General features: G+C 43.0%; 1 protein-coding gene across 1 annotated transcript in view; it reads right to left on the reverse strand.

Moving 5' to 3' along the window:
* LOC139424150 (zinc finger protein ZFPM2-like) overlaps positions 1-21,461 on the reverse strand; it is a 143,327-nt gene that overhangs the window by 31,735 nt on the left and 90,131 nt on the right. The window contains exon 5 of the mRNA XM_071175843.1: positions 18,589-18,700. Coding sequence (XP_071031944.1) covers positions 18,589-18,700 — 112 coding nt within the window. The remainder of the gene's footprint in view (positions 1-18,588; positions 18,701-21,461) is intronic.

Genomic DNA, 21,461 nt, shown 5'->3' on the forward strand with positions numbered 1-21,461 from the left:
GGGGGTGGGGTGGGGGTTGGGGGAGCTGGGTGATGGGGGCAGACGATCTATGGCATTCTGGAATAATCTCGGGGGCTGAATGAGCGAGACGAGCCAGGGGAGAGGAACTAGCTTTTTGCCTGAGGCACTTCAAAGTATCTGGGTGGCGGTGGTTTAGGAGTAGGTTGGGGAGGGGGGGGGGGGGGGGGGGGGGTTGTTAGCAGAGGGAGAAGAGACAGTTGCTGCTGTGTCTATTGCCTGCCATGAGACAAAGCACAGCGATTCTCCCCCAAAAAACACAACTTCAAAAATGTCCAGCACAGACCTCAACCCTGTCCTCAATAACCTGTCTTGTAGAAACAGGGATGACCTATCTCTGAATCTGCTTTGTATGCAGAATGTGAAGGCGGTACGGCGGTAATGAGCATCTGTTAAAGATGGTGGCGTACCAAAGGAACCCACATCTGCACCCTGCCGATTAATCCAAAACATTCTGAAGTCATTTATAATATCACAGAATCCATAATCAAGATTCCCTGCCAGAGCCGGCTAGGCGGCACAGACTCAATGCCCAGTTCAATGAGGAGAGAGGGAACGTATCATTTCAGGACAGATGCACGCATTCACAGGAAGCGCAGTGTCATTTTAACATTCACAAGCAAAGAATGCAACAATTTATTGTAGCAAGGCAATGCACACCCAATTATTATTGAAAAAATAACCAGTAGGAGCAGCTGATCAATACCGTAGGTGGCTATACTTTGACGGCATAATGTCCAACAATTTATATACTGTTATCATAAACAGCATTATTTCATGTTAGGAACATATGGATGTGTATGATTCTGTGTCTGTAATTGAGGAAACTATTTTGTGTGCACCATATTAATTATGGGCATTATGTTTATTGTAAAGCTTATAGGCTTATTTGTTCAAACAGGTTACAGCAACTAAGAAAACACATTTAACACAAATAACCACCGTTTCTCTCTTAAACGTGTCGGTGGGGAAAATATTGATTTAATGAGGGGGAAAGAAAAAAATGGAAAGCGATGCGTTTTCAAAAATGAAAATGGGGAGAAAAGATATGTAGATTTTGGGAATCTGTGGCATGCTTTGTTGTGGGTTGAACCAAGCCAAAGCCAGGCTAAATCCAGTCTTTAAAGTATCTCAGACAGCTATAAAGGTACGGCAGCCTGATAGTCTCTGTTGTTGTTCTGTCAGTTTTAGTCATGAGGAGGAAACGAACCAGCGGGGAGCCTTATGAATTTAGACTAAGTTCAGATTCAACGTGTGGCCAAAACAGAACGTCTTTGGACTCTCTCTATGAACTGTCAAATCATGCAACCAAAACCACACTGGCAAAAATGCATTCTGCCAGTCTCCGCCTCTGTGTGAGTCGTCAAAGGTTTAACATAGCATGACTCTGATGATCAGAACACATGTCAGCCTCGACATTCAGTAGGCCTAGTTAATGAATGGAACAATTCAGTGCAATGGGAAATGACTGCTACTACAACGGTCACAATACACATGAATCCATGTATCTTGGAAAGAGGGGGGAGGAGAAGAGAAGAGAAAAAATAATTTAATGCTAAACAACTCTGAATTCTCCAAGATGAATTCTCGTACAATGGAACGTGCCGATACAATGGTCTTCCTGTGTGTAATGAAATGATGACATTGGAGAGAGAGAAAGTTCACGGCAGCTGTTATGTGAAGACGGGCCTGGCTGTCTATATCTGACGCGGTGGCGGGAGACTTAATCCAGCGGGCTTTGCACATCCTCGTTCCTGATCGCAGGAAGGAGCGTTTTACAAGGAGCCATCCTCCATGTGGCACCCTGGTAACTTTGCATGCCCTTGTGAGGCTGAATAAGACTGTAAAATTGATTCAGCTCCCCGTAATAAAAGAAGCATGCACATTATCAGCGTAGTAATTATAATTAATACTACCAGCTACAGCGGGGTAGTAGAGACTTCCATTATTTACGAGGGTCCATGCTAAGCAAACACAATAATAATCTACTCCATATTTGTGTTGATATGTTGATGAATGACTCTCTTTCATACCAAACACCAATGGAATGTCTCAGTGTCTGATCATACCAGTACTGATTATTTCCCCTCTCCTCCGTTCCCTCCTCCCTCATCCCTCCATCCTCTAGTCTTTCATTAGTCCTTTGTTTGTCTCACCTTTAGTCTCACTGGCTCTAGACCTCATTACCGTAGCATGGTCAGGTGATAGAGACAGAGAGACACCCAGCCAGCCTGCTCAACGAGAGGAACTACCACCGTCACTAAATAAACTGTCCTAGCTTGGCTACTCACCTCATCTCACAGACCACAGCAGACAGATGCACATTGTCTACAGAATATATACAATCTTAGAAGAAGCAGACACTCATATCTGAGAATGAACTGCTGTCCAAAGATATTTAACCTGTATTTACCTTCAATTTAAAAAAGACAAACAGATGACCCCATGGAAAAGGCTTGGGAGGAATCTCACCAAGGTCCACTATAGGAGTAACACATATGTCATTTTCCAAACGTGCCAGGACAGGACTTCTACAGTGTAAAACAGTAATAAAACATCATAAACTATATTATATATAATGACTGTATAAGATAAAGAGGATTGCAATTTTACTGAAATAATGATTCATTCATGCGATATTCTATAAATTGAGGAACTGGCTAATGGCTAGCGTAGACTTTACTGCCTAATAGTGAAATAGTGTAACATAAAAGCAAAGCAGAGACTCCATATTCTAGGTTATCCTTTATAATTAGGTGTCTGTGTAGCTTATGCCATCCATCCCTCCTGTTAGATAATTGTAGCCATCCCTCCTAATTTTGCAGAGAGCAGAAAAAAATGCTTATTTGTCCCTATCTCCTTATTAATTCTCCTCACAAATCCTTGATTATTTTCCAATCCTTTCCTCTGATAGCAGCACTGGCTGGCTCTGTTTGTATCTGTTTCCCTCCTTCCTCCACACAGAGCAGTCTGCTGCCTGCCTGCCTCCTCAATCGCCTGTTTTGTTTCTCCTTTTAATGAACAGTTGGATTCTTTTATTTCTCTACAAGTGCTGGATTTGCCTTATCACCCCCCGTCCCTTTGAGGTTTGCCAATTGGTTTTATCCATGGATGTATCATTTCTTAGGCTTCCTCTTTTTTTTCCCACAAAGAGAAAGAACCAGTTCGTCAACAAGCCTCTCCGGAGCTGGAGATTAAAAACCTCACCTACCTTCCAGCGCTACTCCCAACTGGTTTGTGTAAAACTCAATTAAACTAGTCCCCACTGAATTTCACATTACAGTACGTTGAAAAAATAAATTCTTCAAGCGTGACGACAAAGCTCAAACCTTCGCTTCCGAGCCCCTATTTAAGAGATTTCCTAAACGTCTTATTCTTCTGGGTTTTGGCCTCTTGTCGATGTGAAAGGCTGCTACAAAGACAAAGAGAAGGGATTCGTTTGACTTGGGGAGAAACAAACTTTATGATGTATTTATCAACAACTAACTGCACTAAAAGTCACAGCCTCTGTTTGATATGACAACGAGACTGGTAAACACTGCTATTAAAGTCACTGTTTATCAACTAGAACAACAGTAAAGAGCAGTCCCTTTGACAATTAAAGGTACATATTTGTTCTCATATGGAGGATGTCATCCTTTCCCTTTAACCAGTCGTTGTTATACAAAGATGTTGATCTTGAGGGACGTTGTAATATTTTGATCTCGATTTCAGAGCATCATCGTCGCTCGATATCAAATTCTACCACTGCTTTAATACAATCTGGTTGACTTGAAAAGGCTGCTCAGTCAAGCATCATGTTGTAGTCTAAACTGCGGAGAGAGACGGTGGCAGGCGAGACGACGTGTTCATTTACATGTGGCATTGTTGCTTTCAACCACATGATAGAGAACAAGAAATGGAGCAGGGAGTTTCTTCAGATGTCTTCTCTTTGTGTTAGATGCTAGAGTAACATTAGGATGAAGAGCTCGCCTCATCCTCTTTTGTATCCCCTGTTTTGATAGTGAGTGGGAGAGAACAACCACAGCAGCAGTAACGTTGAGTGAACGGCTTGGCGTTCCACTTCACCCAGGCAGGCCTGCTTATCAAGGCGGAGGCCTCCCCCTTCCTCCCCTCCCTCCTTCCCTCCTTCTCTCGCTCCCCCCCTCATCGACAGGCCTGTCCCTCCATTCTGTCCTGGAATGCTGGAGCAGCTTTCAACCCTCTCAGACGCAGGGGCATTATGTATGTGTGTGTGTGTATGCGTGCACACCACAAACGGCCCACCACAAGGTGTTTCACTACAGAGATTAGAGGAGGAGGTGCAGCCTGTGTTTTGAGCCCAACGTGCCCATCCCAGGACTGGGATTGGGCTGCAAACCAAGATCACTCCCTCTCTCGCGTCTACTCTGCTTTCTCTCCAGCTCTCTCCAACACACATCACATACAGCACACATCATATACAGCACACACACACACACACACACACACACACACACACACACACACACACACACACACACACACACACACACACACACACACACACACACACACACACACACACACACACACACACACACACACACACACACACACACTTCACTTGCCAAGAGATCTACATTGGGAGATAGTACAGAGTTGAAGGTCAGGGCAAAGCCTGTGGAAAAACTCTCCGATAGACCACAAGACACTGCTGTGCTATTAAAAAGAAATGTTCATTTCCCTTATGCTGCTTAACATTTGTCATGGTGTGAGTCTACTAATGTGAAATCTCCATTAGGCCTATTCAATATGAGGGCTGCAATAATGCAATAACGACGACAATTTTCAACTTAAGGATTTAAAAAAAGAAAAAAAAAGATTGAGGATTTTAATCCATGTAATATTCATATTTTATATGCCATGGTACAATATGCCAATGCGCACATAAAACGATTATGCAAAGCCAGAGACAAACTGTAACAAAGTGCTGTTATCTGCTGCAGATAAGAAAAATCTACTGTACAACACTAATATTCTGTTTCTAAATGATTGTCGGTTTGATGATAAATTAAAACAAATTGTAGAAATTGAAGAAAATCAATATTGATGAATTGTATTAGAGAAATTCACGGTTATTCTGATAACAATTTGCTAGTGTAAAGATTTTGAGACGGATTTGTAATAGTGTGTGTGTCGGTGGCAGGGAAGTCAGGCGCAGGAGAATCGAACTTGGTATAAATGGAGTCATTTAATAGACTTAACAAAACTCCATAACCAAAATGACAAGATAAATAAAAGTGGGTACAAGAACCCGTCGCGCACCAACACATAACACACTAACATACAAACAAACAATCTGACGAGGACATGAGGGGAAACAGAGGGTTAAATACACAACATGTAATTGATGGGATTGGAACCAGGTGTGAAGGAAGACAAGACAAAACCAATGGAAAATGAAAAAAATGGATCCGTGATGGCTAGAAGGTCGGTGATGTCGACCGCCGAACATGGTGGAAGTCGTGACAGGATTACTATCAATATCGATAAACCTCTCTATGTCTCTACTCTCTTCCTAATACCCCCTAAAGTACAGTTACAGTCAACCTCTCTGTCTCTACTCTCTTCCTAATACCCCCTAAAGTACAGTTACAGTCAACCTCTCTATGTCTCTACTCTCTTCCTAATACCCCCTAAAGTACAGTTACAGTCAACCTCTCCTGCATTGACACACATACAGTAGATTAAATACTACATAACATTGAGGGGGGCTCAGATAACACAACCACTCTCCATAGCCTACAAAGTCAATCCCAGCAGCCTCTCTCTCCATTGGGTAAAGCAGACAATTGATATCAGACAGACAAGCAGGCAGACAGGCAGGCAGGGCTGTTTCTGGGGGTACGTTAAACTCAGAGAGGAGTGGTGTAATTATCCTGCGTCTACGATGTGCTACACTTCACATGTAGCCAGGATGGTAACATAAAATGTGTTTACGAGTGAGCACAAGTTCTCTGCTGCATGTGGACTGAAGGAATGGCTGCTTGAATAATTCATAGTTAGAGCCATGGGTATATGCATGGTTTCAAATGGCTGTGAATGACTACACAGGTGGCACACTGCTGAATGTGGCACAACATCCTCCAAAACAACCCTGCCTTTTCACGTCCATTTCTCCATTATATCTACAGATCTTATACAGTGTAAATTGAATCAGTCATATAGTCATTGAAAATCAACACCAAAGATAAACTCTTTATCTAAACTGCTACAGAAATTATATTAAAAGCTGATAATAATAGACTTGTCCTTATTGTTTTACAGTTCCAGGCCCTCCTGCGTCGTTACTGTCATACCTTCACCTGAGAAGGTATTACTAGTATATAACTCTGAGACACTTGAATGAAATACATGGTTTAGGAATTGAATGGGTTGTGTGGAGCGGGCTCTAACTATGTATTTTCTTATGGAGAAGACTCCTGCTCGAAAAGCATAGCCCATAGCTGAATATAACAAAACAACTCACATTGGAATTCCATTCTTCTGATTTGGTCCAGCAAACATGTTATTGTTGTCATATTCAAGCGCTGACAACTTGTCTCATTTGGGAGGATAACTGGGATATTATTGACTCAGGCACTGTGACATGCATTTTTACATTTCAAAATGTCACTCTTCTATATTAAAGACACTTCATTTCTAATAATGGGGTGTTTATTGACAGGGAAAGCCCTTGAGATTAGACATCTACTTTAATTAGTAATGCATTCTGTCTGCAGTCATATAATATAAAACATTCCAAATCCCTTTGAGAAGAAAGAACATGATACATGAACTACTGTACTGTACACTGCTAAAAATAAGGCTGTAGTTCTACTTAGAACCATTTTGAGGTCCACATACAGTATGAAGCGAGATATGGAACCCTTTTTCCTTCTGTGTAGGTAGCACCGTTTCTTCTAGCTGTATAACTGTAACACCCTGAAGGAGATGATAGATCATGGAGTGGAGAAAAGGAGAGGAAGGCTTTCTTAATTCTTGACATGAAATATTACCTAGGCCATTCCACAGAGCAAAGTGTTTGGGATGGCGGGAGAGATAGCATCCATCCTCTTAGTATACCAAACAAACAAAACCCTGGTGACCTTTCACCCGACACAGGAAGTACAACTGATAAGTCACTACCAATTTCTTCTTCTTTTTCTCAATTTTTTTTAATAGTGTTTTTCTCTCTTTGGCCCAGGTTTCACCTTGCTGCGCCTGTGCCCTTCTATTACAGGTAGTAATAGCAGCCAACTTCCTTCCCTTAGGCTTCTTTTATATATATATTTTATATATATATATTTTATATATATATTTGTCACTCAGGAAAGAGAGAAGAGAGAGATGAAAAATTGTATTTTGCCAGCTAAGGGCTTCTATCTCTCCAACAGAATGAAATCCGGTCCAAAACACTGCTGTGCGCATTAGGCAGCTGTGGATTTAAGCCTTGTACGCCATGATCAAACCAGGATTTATGAAGCATCATAACTCCCGACAACACCCAGCAGCTTATTCATTTTATATATTTTTGTCCATTCCGTGATATTCCCAGCCTTGACAGTCACTCAAGATAAGCCAAAAGCCTTTTGACAGGATAGTGTGTATATATATTTTTCACTGTTCTCCTGCTCCTCTCCTTGAGAGGGAGTGCTGCTCAGTGATTTGTCTCTCATTTTTGTCTTCACTTTGCAAACTTACCGTTTGTAAGGGGCCCTTAAATCAGTCATGCACTCCACATGGACACGAGAGGAGAGGGGCCCGTGCAGAAAGAGAAAGAGAGTAAGTTGTGTGTGTGTGTGTGTGTGTGTGAGAGAGAGAGAGAGAGAGAGAGAGAGAGAGAGAGAGAGAGAGAGAGAGAGAGAGAGATAGAGACAGGGAGAGATGGAGACAGAGAGAGAGATGAGATGGAGACAGAGAGAGAGGTGGAGACAGAGGGAGAGATGGATACAGAGGGAGAGATGGAGACAGAGAGAGAGATGGAGACAGAGAGAGAGATGGAGACAGAAAGCGAGATGAGGGAGACAGAGAGAGAGAGATGGAGACAGAGAGAGAGATGGAGACAGAGAGAGAGATGGAGACAGAGAGAGAGAGAGAGATGGAGACAGAGGGAGAGATGGAGACAGAGAGAGAGATGGAGACAGAGAGAGAGAGAGAGATAGAGATAGAGATAGATAGATAGAGAGAGAGAGATAGAGACAGGGAGAGATGGAGACAGAGAGAGAGATGAGACAGAGGGAGAGATGGAGACAGACAGAAAGAGAGAGATGGAGACAGAGGGAGAGATGGAGACAGAGAGAGAGGTGGAGACAGGGAGAGATGGAGACAGAGAGAGAGATGGAGACAGAAAGCGAGATGAGGGAGACAGAGAGAGAGAGATGGAGACAGAGAGAGAGATGGAGACAGAGAGAGAGATGGAGACAGAGAGAGAGAGAGAGATGGAGACAGAGGGAGAGATGGAGACAGAGAGAGAGATGGAGACAGAGGGAGAGATGGAGACAGAGAGAGAGATGGAGACAGAGAGAGAGATGGAGACAGAGGGAGAGATGGAGACAGAGAGAGAGATGGAGACAGAGGGAGAGATGGAGGCAGAGAGAGAGAGAGAGAGAGATGGAGAAGAGGGAGAGATGGAGACAGAGAGAGTGTGTTTGACAGGGTGTGATTGGCCTCCACCACAGTATCACACACGTGGTAGAATTTAATCAAAACACTCACTAATCACCATTTACAGGCCTTGCTATATAAAGGGCTGTTCTCAGATATGAGAGGGCAACATGCTGATAGTGTTTAATTTAACTAGAGTGTAGGTCGGAGGCTTGATTTAATGTGGCCCACAGGAAAACCAACGAGGGAAAGAGAAATGGTTGTTCTTTATGTAATGATCACATAAGTTCACATCAATAACGCCCAAACTCATTACCAGAAACACTACATGAAAGAGGTAGAGCTGTACTCTCTCTGCAGGGTGAGCTCTGGAGTATCAGGCCAGACTGGCTAGACTGTATAGAATGTGGGTAGACTGTATAGACTATGGGTAGACTGCATAGACTGTGGGTAGACTGTATAGACTGTGGGTAGACTATATAGACTGTGGGTAGACTGTATAGACTGTGGCTAGACTGTATAGACTGTGGTTAGACTGTTTAGACTGTGGCTAGACTGTATAGACTGTGGGTAGACTGTATAGACTGTGGGTAGACTGTATAGACTGTGGTTAGACTGTATAGACTGTGGCTAGACTGTATAGACTGTGGGTAGACTGTGGGTAGATTGTGGGTAGACTGTATAGGCTGCAGGAAAACAGTATAGACTGCGGCTAGACTGTGGCTAGACTGTGGTAGACTGTATAGGCTGTGGGTAGACTGTATAGACTGTGGGTAGACTGTATAGACTGTGGCTAGACTGTATAGACTGCAGGTCAACGGTATAGACTGTGGGTAGACTGTATAGACTACGGCTAGACTGTGGGTAGACTGTATAGGCGGAGTGACTATATTGCAATGACCAGTGTGCCAATGTGGCATAACATACTGCTCTGGAGTGGGTTAATTAGAGACTTAACCGCAGACTGCCTGTAGGCACTAGCTGTCATGTGGTAGCTAGTGGAAATCTTGTACTGCTGGGCTTGGGTGTAATACAGTAGCGCTAGGCTAGCTACTGTAGCTAGCACACACTACAGTACAGGAGGTGGAAGGATGTAATCTTCAGGAGCTGTTGATACAGGGAAACACTGAGGGTTTGGGTCAAAGGGATTAAAATGGTGGAGGTGGATGTGAGGAGGAAGGGGGTTGGAAGGGGGTTGTGGGATAGAGCGGGGAGCACCAGGCGCCGTACCCGACAACAGAGAGGAGGCTGGGAGATTACAGGGTAGACTATGAGGCTGGGGTTGAGGATTCCTTCTCCCTGAGAGCTGGGGGACAGAGAGAGTGACTCCAAATGGCATTGGAACACAGCATTACCAGCCCACTATTCAACAATATGCAGTACCCATGGAGAAGGCTTAGCTTAGCAGGGAAGGCCAGGGCATCGACCAGAACCAGGAGGGAGAGCAGGGTGTTAGGAATGATAGGAATGGGAGGTCCACTGTAGTTGCCATGGGCCGGGTAATGTTGTTGAAAACCTCTGTGGCCGCCCCTACTACAGCAAACCATTGTGGTCTGCAACCACTCTCCTTATTGCTTCCAGTTTGTCTATGGTAAATCCTACAGACTACATGTACAATACTAAATGCGTTCTACATTGTGGACACTGCTGCACCAACGGCAGCAAAACATGTCAGTCATTGCCCTAAAAATGTTGATATTCATAACTCCCTGTGTAAAGTCCACTAAGAGAGTTCAGAATCACCCTCACCACATTTGACAACATCTACAGCTCACATTACAGTGTTGGTTGACTAGAAGTGTTCCAAACCCCGGTGGTACTGTAGTAGCTGAAGTGGTACAGGGACAGATGACAGATGTGTTCCACTGACTGCACTGCATGGAGGAACACAACCTAGTGTCTGATAGAGTAAGAGAAGCAGTGTATCAACGCTCTCTCTCTCTCTCTCTCTCTCTCGCTTTCTCCCTCTCTTTCGCTCTCCCATGTTCTCTCTCTCTCCCTCACTCCCTCTCTCACTTTGTCTCTCTCCCTATCTCTCACTCTCCCTCCCTCCCTCTCCCAGGGGCTCAGAGAATGGATGGCCCTGTCTGACCCGGTCGACACACACGTCTTCTCCACTACACTACTGTACCTACAGCACGCCTGTCTGCTCTCTGCTCGCTACACACACACGCACGCACCCAAACACACACACACACACACACATACAGAGGGGCCAAGGGACCCATCTCTGTCACCCAGTGGTACAGAGCGCTACGGAGCACTGCGACCTCCCTTTAGGCAGGCAGAGGTCAACTCAGCTCTGACACTCCAGGAGTTGCATGGGAAGACGGAGTGGGGTAGATGGGGAACGGTGGGGGATGTAGGGGAGATGGGGGAGGGGTACAAGCATGAGCCTCAGCATCACCATACATACCGTACTTCTGCCACAAAACTACCAGCCTCCTCTCTTCATGGAGCTGAGTGACCCACCTCCTACACCTGTATGTCCCCCTGTCCTTACCCATATGGCATTGGGGTTTAAGAGGGGTGGAACGGCTGAGACCCCATGACCAGAGCATCATAAACCCCATAGATAAGCCAGCAATGGAGGAGCAAGCTCTGTGTGCTCCTGCGCGGTGTGCAATGAGAAAAAGTGATACCCTACTGATACCACACTCTAAAGACTGCAGGGATATGTTTTTTCACACAGCCGGATGTGCAATCAATAAAATGGATTAGCTGCAGAGGTATGTATAAAGGTTATCAGGAAGTTCTCCCCCTCGAACACAGAAGCGACCCCACAAAACTATTTTGTAATGTGTCCGCTTATTTCTTCAGAAAAAAATCTGATATATTGTCTTCCAAACTGTATTTATGAAGAGATATACAATGTGGAAGGAGACAAATGAAATCCCTGCAATGAACCCTATAATGTAATTATATTGTGACCAGGGTGATAGAGGTGATACTCTATCTCTTCATTCTAGTGCCCATCAGTGATTTTCTTCCCATCTTCTGCCATGTGCAGGGTGTCCATGCAGTTTGCTATTCTTCCTCGCTCTAACTGTGTGTGTGTGTGTGTGTGTGTGTCTAAACACTCATTCACCCCACTGATCTCTCTCTCTGACCCCCTACTGCAGATGAAAAGCACCCCGAAGAAGGCCTCTCTCTCTCCCTCTCCTCCACTCGCTCTCTGCTGCAGCTGAAGGTGGGTGGGGGTTCATCGTGACCAATGGCATCCCACCACAGAGCTTTATCCTAAAGCACATTGACAATGCTTTTCACACCTACTTACGGCAGCTGTGCCATGATGGGGGCGGCGAGGCCGAGCGGCCAGGAAGGAGAGGTGAATCATTGACAGTTCTAAAAGCAGGCCAGGGCTGAGGCTCTTAAAGACGCATAGAATGGACTCCTTAACTAAGCAACAGTGATCCTCTTAATCAAAACCTCGCAGACAATTATTTTAATGTCCAAGGAATTGTTTTATTTCTGAAAATCACACCCTGTTTCCTCCTGTCCTCAGGACCGGTACCTCTATCAGGGAGAGCTTTAAAATCCCTGCTGGGCTCACAGACAGACAGCTCCATCTGCTTCCCCCAGATCGATACACAGGCATTTCTCATCATCGATTATACAATTATGCTAAAGCTAAATCAACAGCCCACTCTCCAGAACAAGCCCATTAACCAACCCTGGACAGGAGAGGAGAGTAGGCTAGAAGAGCTGCCTCTTTTTACCCAAGTGCTCTAAAGAGAAGCCTAGTGCTCAGACAGTCCAGGTACTTCACTAGACATGATTATAATGCCACAAGGGTGCAATACATCACTCTTATTAGCCACACCGGAGCACAATGGTATCATAATTAATGGGCACAGCAGGATTGAACGCTGCCCTGACATGGAAAAGTGGGTCTACTTAAGCTTTACAAGGCATTTAAATATGCAGAGTGAATGGCAGAGTGAGTCAAAACCCTCCTGCTACGGAGGGAGGGAGAGCGGCCAGCTAGGCTACACGCTCGTTAGCGTGACACGACACCCTCAGTGGCATTGATACAAGGACGCGCGGCCGTCTGTCTGTGTTGTCCTCTACTGCAACGACAACATAGTGCCTGACTGGGGAGAGTGATGGATGAAACACATACAGCGTGCCTCTCCTCTCTTCTGTTTGTCATCAGTGCTGCCCATCACTTTCACTTGTTGTTTTCTTCTGTCTTTTCTGTGTGTGTCACAATTAGGTTTATGAGAGTTTGCGGAAACGTCCTAATTTGGGTGATGTCTTGTCTCGTCTGTCTATTGTGGTTTGTTTGTGGTGGATGTTCAGAGAGTGGGGGCTGTGACAGACAGAGTCTGGTGTCTGGTGTCTGTGTGTGGTGGTGTTGCTGGGGGAGGCCAGCCGCCCGCCAGTCTGCCTCCACCAACAGTGAGGGAACAATGCACATAAAAGGCATTCGGAGGAAGAGTCTGGGCTGACGTCTTTCACTGTCTCTGCTGAATGAAGCAAGAACAAACATGTGTGTGTTGTGTGTGTGTGTGTGTGTGTGTGTGTGTCTGTGTGTGTGTGCGTTTGTGTGTGCCTGCGTACGTGTGCGTGCATTTCGGTCTGTGTGCTTACGCATGATGTGTAGGAGTCTTCTCACATTCTATATATAATGAAGTCTGCTGTCCTTAGCACCCCCCTCCATACCATCACCAGCCTCCAGTTCAGTCTTACAGTACAATACTCTACCCCTGCCTGCCACAGTGACACAGTCAGTTAATATTACACTACAGCTACCGTACAGTCTGAGCACTCCGCTCACTCCAGCCTGACCGTGCAGTTATCGCCTGGCTCAGTGCAATCAATTATTGTTGCCGCGGAATCATTAATAATTTCCTAATGAAAACGATTCTGTTGATCTCTGTTGTATTTTAATTAAACATAATTACTCTGCTGCTCTGAGCTGTGGTGGGGCCTCCTTTAGGGTACAATTTTGTTTTAATACACTGATAATGAAATTTTGACATTGTGTCAGTTGTTTAGTTATTATTCAGTCACACTATTTCCCCATGTTCCCAGATAACAGATAATAACCTCAGCACCTTCTATTTGCCTCAGTCGTTTTAAAGGGGAGGGTTGAAATGAACAATTCAATCTGAACTGTTACAGTACTCTCTCTCCTTTCCCGCAGTCCCAAACAGTTTTTACGATATATTTCCCCCTTTCTAAACCAAGCATGTTCTTATTCTGAATTCTCCCTATTTTGTTTTGGACAGAATATAAAAAAATAAGATCCAGTTTCAAAAGTACTGTGGAAAGGCAGTTAAGGTTTCAGTTGATGAGAAGTGAATCTAAAAAGATCTAGCCATGTCCCGCAAGTTCACCATATACCTCCGAGGTCTCTGGCTAAGAGCGTGTGAACAACGGACGAGTGATGAAAAGGGATCAGATGGCGAGGACTTAGTGAACATGAAGTAACAGAAAGACACAGCAGTGAGTTACAGTCTAATTCTACACCGTATGGGCTTATGCAAAACGCCCTAGTACATTGGTCAATTTCCGCTCCAACAATGGCCGACTTTCTCCAGAGACATATTGGACATGCTGTATCTGAATGTGGTCCGCTTAAGAGGCTTACGTTAGAAAAACTCAGGTGACCTTAGAATAATAGGACATAATATCAAGACAGAGCCCAGGTAAGTTTCTAAGGGCTCAGATATCAGGTGATAATGGTCGAGCACAATAGGAGAGCTCTGAGTTGAATACAGCCATACTGAATTTACTGTCATACTGGTAATGATGATATACATTTCATGTAATGTGTGGACAGTAGGTACCAAGAAATCTGACGAACTGTAAGACATGCAGAATGATTGGTGGATGTCCAGTCTCGGAGGCCAACATTATGTTTAGTCGTTCTCTCTGTAAAAGGCAAAAAATAAGAATAAATAAATACATTCAAAGCAGTGTTATATGATGGCGGTAGTGTGACCCTGAAATTATATTTCTATATATTGTCCCATTTCTTCTTTCTGTTTCTTTTTGTTTTAATTACTGAACGCCACTCTTTTGATTCAATAGTGGAATAATGAAAACACCCCAAAAATGATGCAATTAAATAATACGCATTCCTTTCTAAATTAATAAAACACTTCCATATTCTTAATCAAATGTACAAATTCTCCACTGATATTCTCCCTCTCTGACTTGCTCTCCCTCTTTCCCTGTCCCTGTCGCTCCCTCACTATCTCTCCACCAATTCTCCCCCAGTTCCCTCCCTCCCTCTGCGTTACTGTAACGTGTAATTACTCCACAGACTCGCTGCCTGTTTCTAGAAAACGTCAGTGGTTCAAAGAAACTGTCCATGTGTGGCGCGGAGCATTGTGGAGGTTCCAGGTGGATTTCTCGATAATGAGTTGGTGCAGCAGTCAAGTTGAGAGTTTTAGTAATGGCTGACTGCTGTGCTCTGTGCTGAGGCACTACAGTATACTGGCTGCCTGCATGGGAGGCTAATGTAAAACAAACAGCACTGTATGCTTACTGTTTCTGGTGCTACTGATAGAAAGACAGCCTGGTAAAAACAGATATGTTTATTCCACTTTTTATATGATCACGTCTTCAAGGGGGAATTGGTAGACATTCTTCATTTTAAAGTAATATATATTTAATACAAACTATGGCCGTATGAAACATAGACATAATAACCTACAGTATATAGTCGTAGTTGATAGGGTAAACTCTCAGTAGAAATGTAGGTTTAGAAATGTCTCATTATACAGGGTGTTGTTTGTCAATATCAACAACACAAAATGATAGAGACAGTGAGTGGCAAATCATTTAAAAAAATGGACATTCAGTAGAACCAGGACACAGGACAGAATAAAACAAAATCCCATGTCTAATAGTAGATATGTGGTAACCGTGGTAGTGTGTTTTCTGCTGGACGCCCGGGGCAGCCCAATGGGGATTCCACCAAACTCACATAGTTCTTGTTCACAGTGAACTAGCATGTATTATACATTACACACCGTTGGACTGCATCAGTCCATTGGGAATCATTTCTCTCTTTTTCTCTGTCCCATAGAATGTCAATGGTTGAAGATCGTGAACATTCAGTGGTAGCCATAGCACACTGACAATAGATTTTACTTTCAGATCATCAACAATAAACTACGATATGGGAGGGTGAAACACAGTGCCAACTCTAGTTGAGGCACTCCTCAAGAAAGCCAAGATGATTGGAACACGAGCCAAGTAGCCATATTCAGTGAGAACCAATGAACATGCAGTATATTGAGATGTTCACTGATTACCATAAGTCAACTGCCTTTCTCAGCGCAAAACAGACAAACAGACAAACAGCAACACTTGGGAAGAGATGTAAACACTGAGGCCCTATGGCTCTGTGTGTCTGTGTGTCTGCTTCATGCAGAGAGGGAGTCATCACTGAGTCATTCTGTACTGGCTGGTGTCTGCATGGGGCCATAGAAATACAATAACTAGAATGATTATCTCTGGGGCCATAGAAATAGAATAAGTAAATAGATGTTGTACAATGACAACAGATATTCTCTCTGGGGCCATAGCAATACAATAACTAAATAGATTCTATACAATAACTAGACAGATTCTGTCTGGGGCCACACACATACAATAATTAGACAGATTCTGTCTGGGGCCACAGACATAGAAACTAGACAGATTCTGTCTGGGGCCACAGACATAGAAACTAGACAGATTCTGTCTGGGGCCACACACATACAATAACTAGACAGATTCTGTCTGGGGCCCCATACATAGAATAACTAGACAGATTCTGTCTGGGCCCACATACATAGAAACTAGACAGATTTTGTCTGGGGCCACATACATACAATAACTAGACAGATTCTGTCTGGGGCCACATACATACAATAACTAGACAGATTCTGTCTGGGGCCACACACATACAATAATTAGACAGATTCTGTCTGGTGCCACAGACATAGAAACTAGACAGATTCTGTCTGGGGCCACAGACATAGAAACTAGACAGATTTTGTCTGGGGCCACATACATACAATAACTAGACAGATTCTGTCTGGGGCCACATACATACAATAACTAGACAGATTCTGTCTGGGGCCACATACATACAATAACTAGACAGATTATGTCTGGGGCCCCATACATAGAAACTAGACAGATTCTGTCTGGGGCCACATACATAGAAACTAGACAGATTCTGTCTGGGGCCACATACATACAATAACTAGACAGATTCTGTATGGGGCCACATACATACAATAACTAGACAGATTCTGTCTGGGGCCACATACATACAATAACTAGGCAGATTCTGTCTGGGGCCACATACATACAATAACTAGACAGATTCTATCTGGGGCCACATACATAGAATAACTAGACAGAGTCTGTCTGGGGCCATATACATAGAATAACTAGACAGAGTCTGTCTGGGGCCATAGAAATAGAAAAACTGGATGGATGCTGATTCTGTCTCGGCCTACAGATTTAGAGCTGCAATTATTGTCGCAAAATGACTACACACAGTAAGGTGACAAATATTATACAATTATTTCCAAATTGAAATTAATTCTATTTTTCTGCATTTTATCCCTCTGTATCGTCTATTATGGCTTGGCAGGCGTGTGATTGTGGAGAAAGGTTTAGCAGCTCTATACTAATACAACACAAACGGCTCTCACTGGGGGACTCCTCTTTTTGGTCCGACTTTCACATCACTTCCTTTTCTAATTGAATAAGGGTCAACTAGATGCTATGAACAAGGGGATATGAAGGACAATGCTACAGAGGTGATCTCAGATCCATAACGTCCGTCTGTGTGAGATGATGGCAGTACTGCAACTACATCTGGGATGTGTTCTATAATGACTATGGAGACGGCGAGGGGGAATGACAGACTTAACAAAATGAGACCAAATCCTGTTATTACTCCCTTTTTTGTTTCATATATTCAGTCTCCTGGCAAAAAGATTAGGAGATTTTTAAAGAAGTGCATAATCTCCTTTAACAGCTTATCATAAACTTGAATGATTTGGTGATAAAGAGCACAAAGTTAAGTAGCCGGTTAAGAGGATAACTCCCCAGTGCAGTCTAGTGATTAGTAGATGAGAATTGGGAGACCGAAAGAAAATCCGGGCTGCAAATCCCAGTTCCCGCTCTGATTCACTTTGAGGGGAAGAACCTCCATTTCAGCTCCTTCGTGAGTCTAGTCACAGGGTAATCATTTTGAAAACGGGATAAATAGAAACCACTTCTTGCATCCCTTTTGAATTCAAACATCTTTATTTACTTATTTATGTGCCTGTGTGTCTCTGGATACACCCGTCAAGACCCAATTATGGGCTGCAGCAGCCAGTCAGCAGCACAGTGCTTTCATAAAGACTGAAGTCTGAAGACGCTACTGTCAGTGTGCCGTATTAGCATTTTACAATCAGTAACCTGAAGCCCAATCATGAACTATGGATGGGCAGCCATTTTGAGCTTGCCTAATAAGGGCATTCTAGCTGTATCAGACAGCAACTAAATCCCTCATTTTTATTTCACTGTGATTCGAGACTACCAACCTCTACGGTCACACCCAGTAACCCCACATTACATAAAAAGAGAGATATGCCATTAGCAAATTTCAGATTATCGTCTACATAATAATTTTGGGGAATTGTGATTTGTGAACAGAGAGGAATTCACTCAGACTGTGTACAAAAAGCAAAGGAATATATTTACCTTGTGAAATCGAAAACCACTGACTTTGTGTCTTGTATGTTGTTTTCCCACTCCTAATCAAGACTTTTGAGTTGATACACTAAATGACTTCAGAGGGATATAAAAAAATATAGATATATTTTGAGTGAAAGACAACGAGACAGACATACAGCAGAACTTAAGTGGGGGAATTGTCTGTCAGACCGTGTGTTTGGCTGCTGTGGTGTTGCTAGGGAGATAACAGACTGTATACAACAGTCTGGAGATTGAGCTTACCTTTGCTGTACACCACACAGTTATTTTTGTTGTCTTCTGCTCCTTGCCAAGTCACATCCAGCAGCCACCTGGGGCCCGCGCTGAGCACCACCGGTACACAGCTCTTCATCTTCTGGACAGGGACAGATAACAAACACTAATCATTTGCTTATTTTGGTGATTAAACAAACAATAATTAATAATAGCCACCAAGTTATGCTTCCTCTTCTTCTCTGCAAGACATAAACAGGGTTATTCTATAAGCTAGTAGGTCCTCTTCTTCTCCCCGCAATGAGAAGATTTGGGAATTGAGATGGTTGGGGGAGGGGGGGGGGGCAGAGGAATAGGATCAAGGTGGTGGGGGCAGTTGGGGTAGGAGAGTGGTTGTAGTGGGGGGGCATACAGTGCAGCTAACGCCTGGTCCCTATGATCCCAATGATACAGTATCAGATCTCCCAGATTAAGAAGATCTCGGATGCCCAGAATGCCGATGACTTTTAGAGTGAAGGAGGCGAGTGTTCAGGAGTGAACTTTAGGCACATTGTGCTGCGCTATCGCTGGGATCTCACTATTTCCTGAAACAGCCAGGGAAGAATTTAAAGAATCAGTATCTATTTCAAAGGGCGATTGAGGCGACGTCTTATAATATGCCGGCAAATTATTCTGAATGTGTAACATCATTTTTCTTCTGGGCTCGGGTCAAGTGTTGGTGCTTTAAGTTATTTGTATGGAAGGAAAACAGGGAGATAGATACTGTGGCCCCAGCTAAATGTATTCACAACCAGACATGGAGAGGGCTCGGTCAGATTGGAAAGGCCTTTCTATTTATTTTCATATGATTTTCTATTCTATTTTATTTTTTAAATGGCTTTTTTTTATATATTTTTTTACAAAGGGTAATGAAAGCCAAGAGTACATCTTCAGTGCTCATGGGGAGGGTAGAAGCATCTTTCTTGGGCAGCCGTTACAGTAGCCTATTGCTAGCAGGCAAAATGTCAGTATTTCAAGGCCATTACTTTTTTAACCCCCAGGCCCTCCTTCATTAGGGTGTTACAGAAATAGTTTAGCTAAGAGAAAATGGTCTGGGGTGCAATCTCTTCTCGACACTTCATTTATTTTTCCATTTGAAACAGGCTGCCATGAGACACCATCCATCTGCCTAATGCAACAGCAGAGCACAAGTCGTCACTATGTGTTTCAGATATTTCTTTGGAAAGGCAGCAACAACCAACCCTTCAAGGATAAATGCAATGGCCACTTTCACACATTAAAGGTCTGAATTGGCACAGATACACACAAAAGATTGATTTATTACGCATGCAGGTGAAGGAGTGTTTAGACACACCCACACACACACAGAAATATTTTGTTAGTAGTGACTGAGGATTAGAGGGCTCTCTCTCTTTCTGAGAAAACAGAAATACTGTCGGCTACATTCAATAACTAAAGTGCAGACAGCATATGGGCTCTGATCTCAGTCAGTCTGTCACACAAATGAAACAATACGTATAAAATGAAAAGAAAACCTCAACTCTAGTTCTTACATAGCAGCTCGAAGCAATGGTGGACTTGTGCCAGTCAGACGGATCAAACACCTAGAGAACAGCACATTGTGTCTGTTGATTTTCTCATTCCTTAATATTTAGGTATCTTATCCCACCCTGGCAGAGGAACAGAGAGAGACCTCTGTCATTTAAGCCGTCCTCTATTTCACATCTCAAATTAGCCTGACAATAAAGTCGTATATCTTCAGCGAACCTGTAAATCTTACAACCCTGTCAAAAGGAGCAAAGGAGACGGATCTGATTGTTGCTACGACAACTATCTAAAATGAGAATCGGATTAACCCTTTGTCAGATCTCCAGACTGGGGGCCATCTCTCTTATTTAGCTGTGTGAGGCTTCTTCTTCCCCTCTTCCTGTCTGTCTAGTCTCTAAGGCCTTCTAAGAATTCACTATATTACACTGCCTCTCACCAGGGAGAGAGTAATAATAATATATGGGTATAGTTTTCAACATTAGAAATACTGTAAGAAAGAAAACATATTTACTGGATTACATTTCCTTTATTATTCTATTTGAATTTTAATTATTTACATTTGTGACATTTTTTTTTCTCAATGTGATTTCTTAATATAACGATTCATTGTCAAAATCATCATAACATAATTTATTCATAAAACTAAACATAACCAATTGTAAATTAATAAATTAACTGAATACATTTATCAAAATAATGGTCAATTTATCATATAGCTGTATTTTTTATTTTGCTGAAATTTAAATGAGCCATTCATATAAATGTACTACTCGAAATAATGACTATGTTGGGGGCTCTGAAGTATTTCAGACAAAGGAATGCAGAGAAGCTGTATTCTGGGTATAACACACAATGATGTCACCAAGGGGAGGAGCATTTTAGCCTTAAATGAACGCCCTCTTCCTATACAGTAAATACAGTACATTTGTCGTCAAAGCTTCAGACAAAAAAAGAGTGGAGTAAGAGGGATGTATACAAAATAAAAACATACCCCTTTCTCTAACTACCAATCACAACTAAGGAATGTGACGTACAACTGTTCCACTTCCTCATGAATAAATGTATTCAGAACAGTAAATAATACTGACCCCCTATTGGATATTACAACATCAACACCACCGGCATTAAAATCCAAAGCCAGATACAATACGTTTTCATTCAGACTAATATTAAGACTAGCTATTCTACAGTGTCTACGGATCAGAGGACTTCCACTTTTTATTGACAGTGATTAAGAGAGTGTTTCACCATTCACAGAAATTAAAATAGGTGGATGTATTAATTCAATCAGAATTAAACAATGGTCATGTTCAAATTTGAAAATGTATGACAATTAACTCTGTCCCTAAATGTTT

Source organism: Oncorhynchus clarkii, chromosome 2, assembly GCF_045791955.1.
Source record: "Oncorhynchus clarkii lewisi isolate Uvic-CL-2024 chromosome 2, UVic_Ocla_1.0, whole genome shotgun sequence".
Taxonomy (NCBI): domain Eukaryota; kingdom Metazoa; phylum Chordata; class Actinopteri; order Salmoniformes; family Salmonidae; genus Oncorhynchus; species Oncorhynchus clarkii.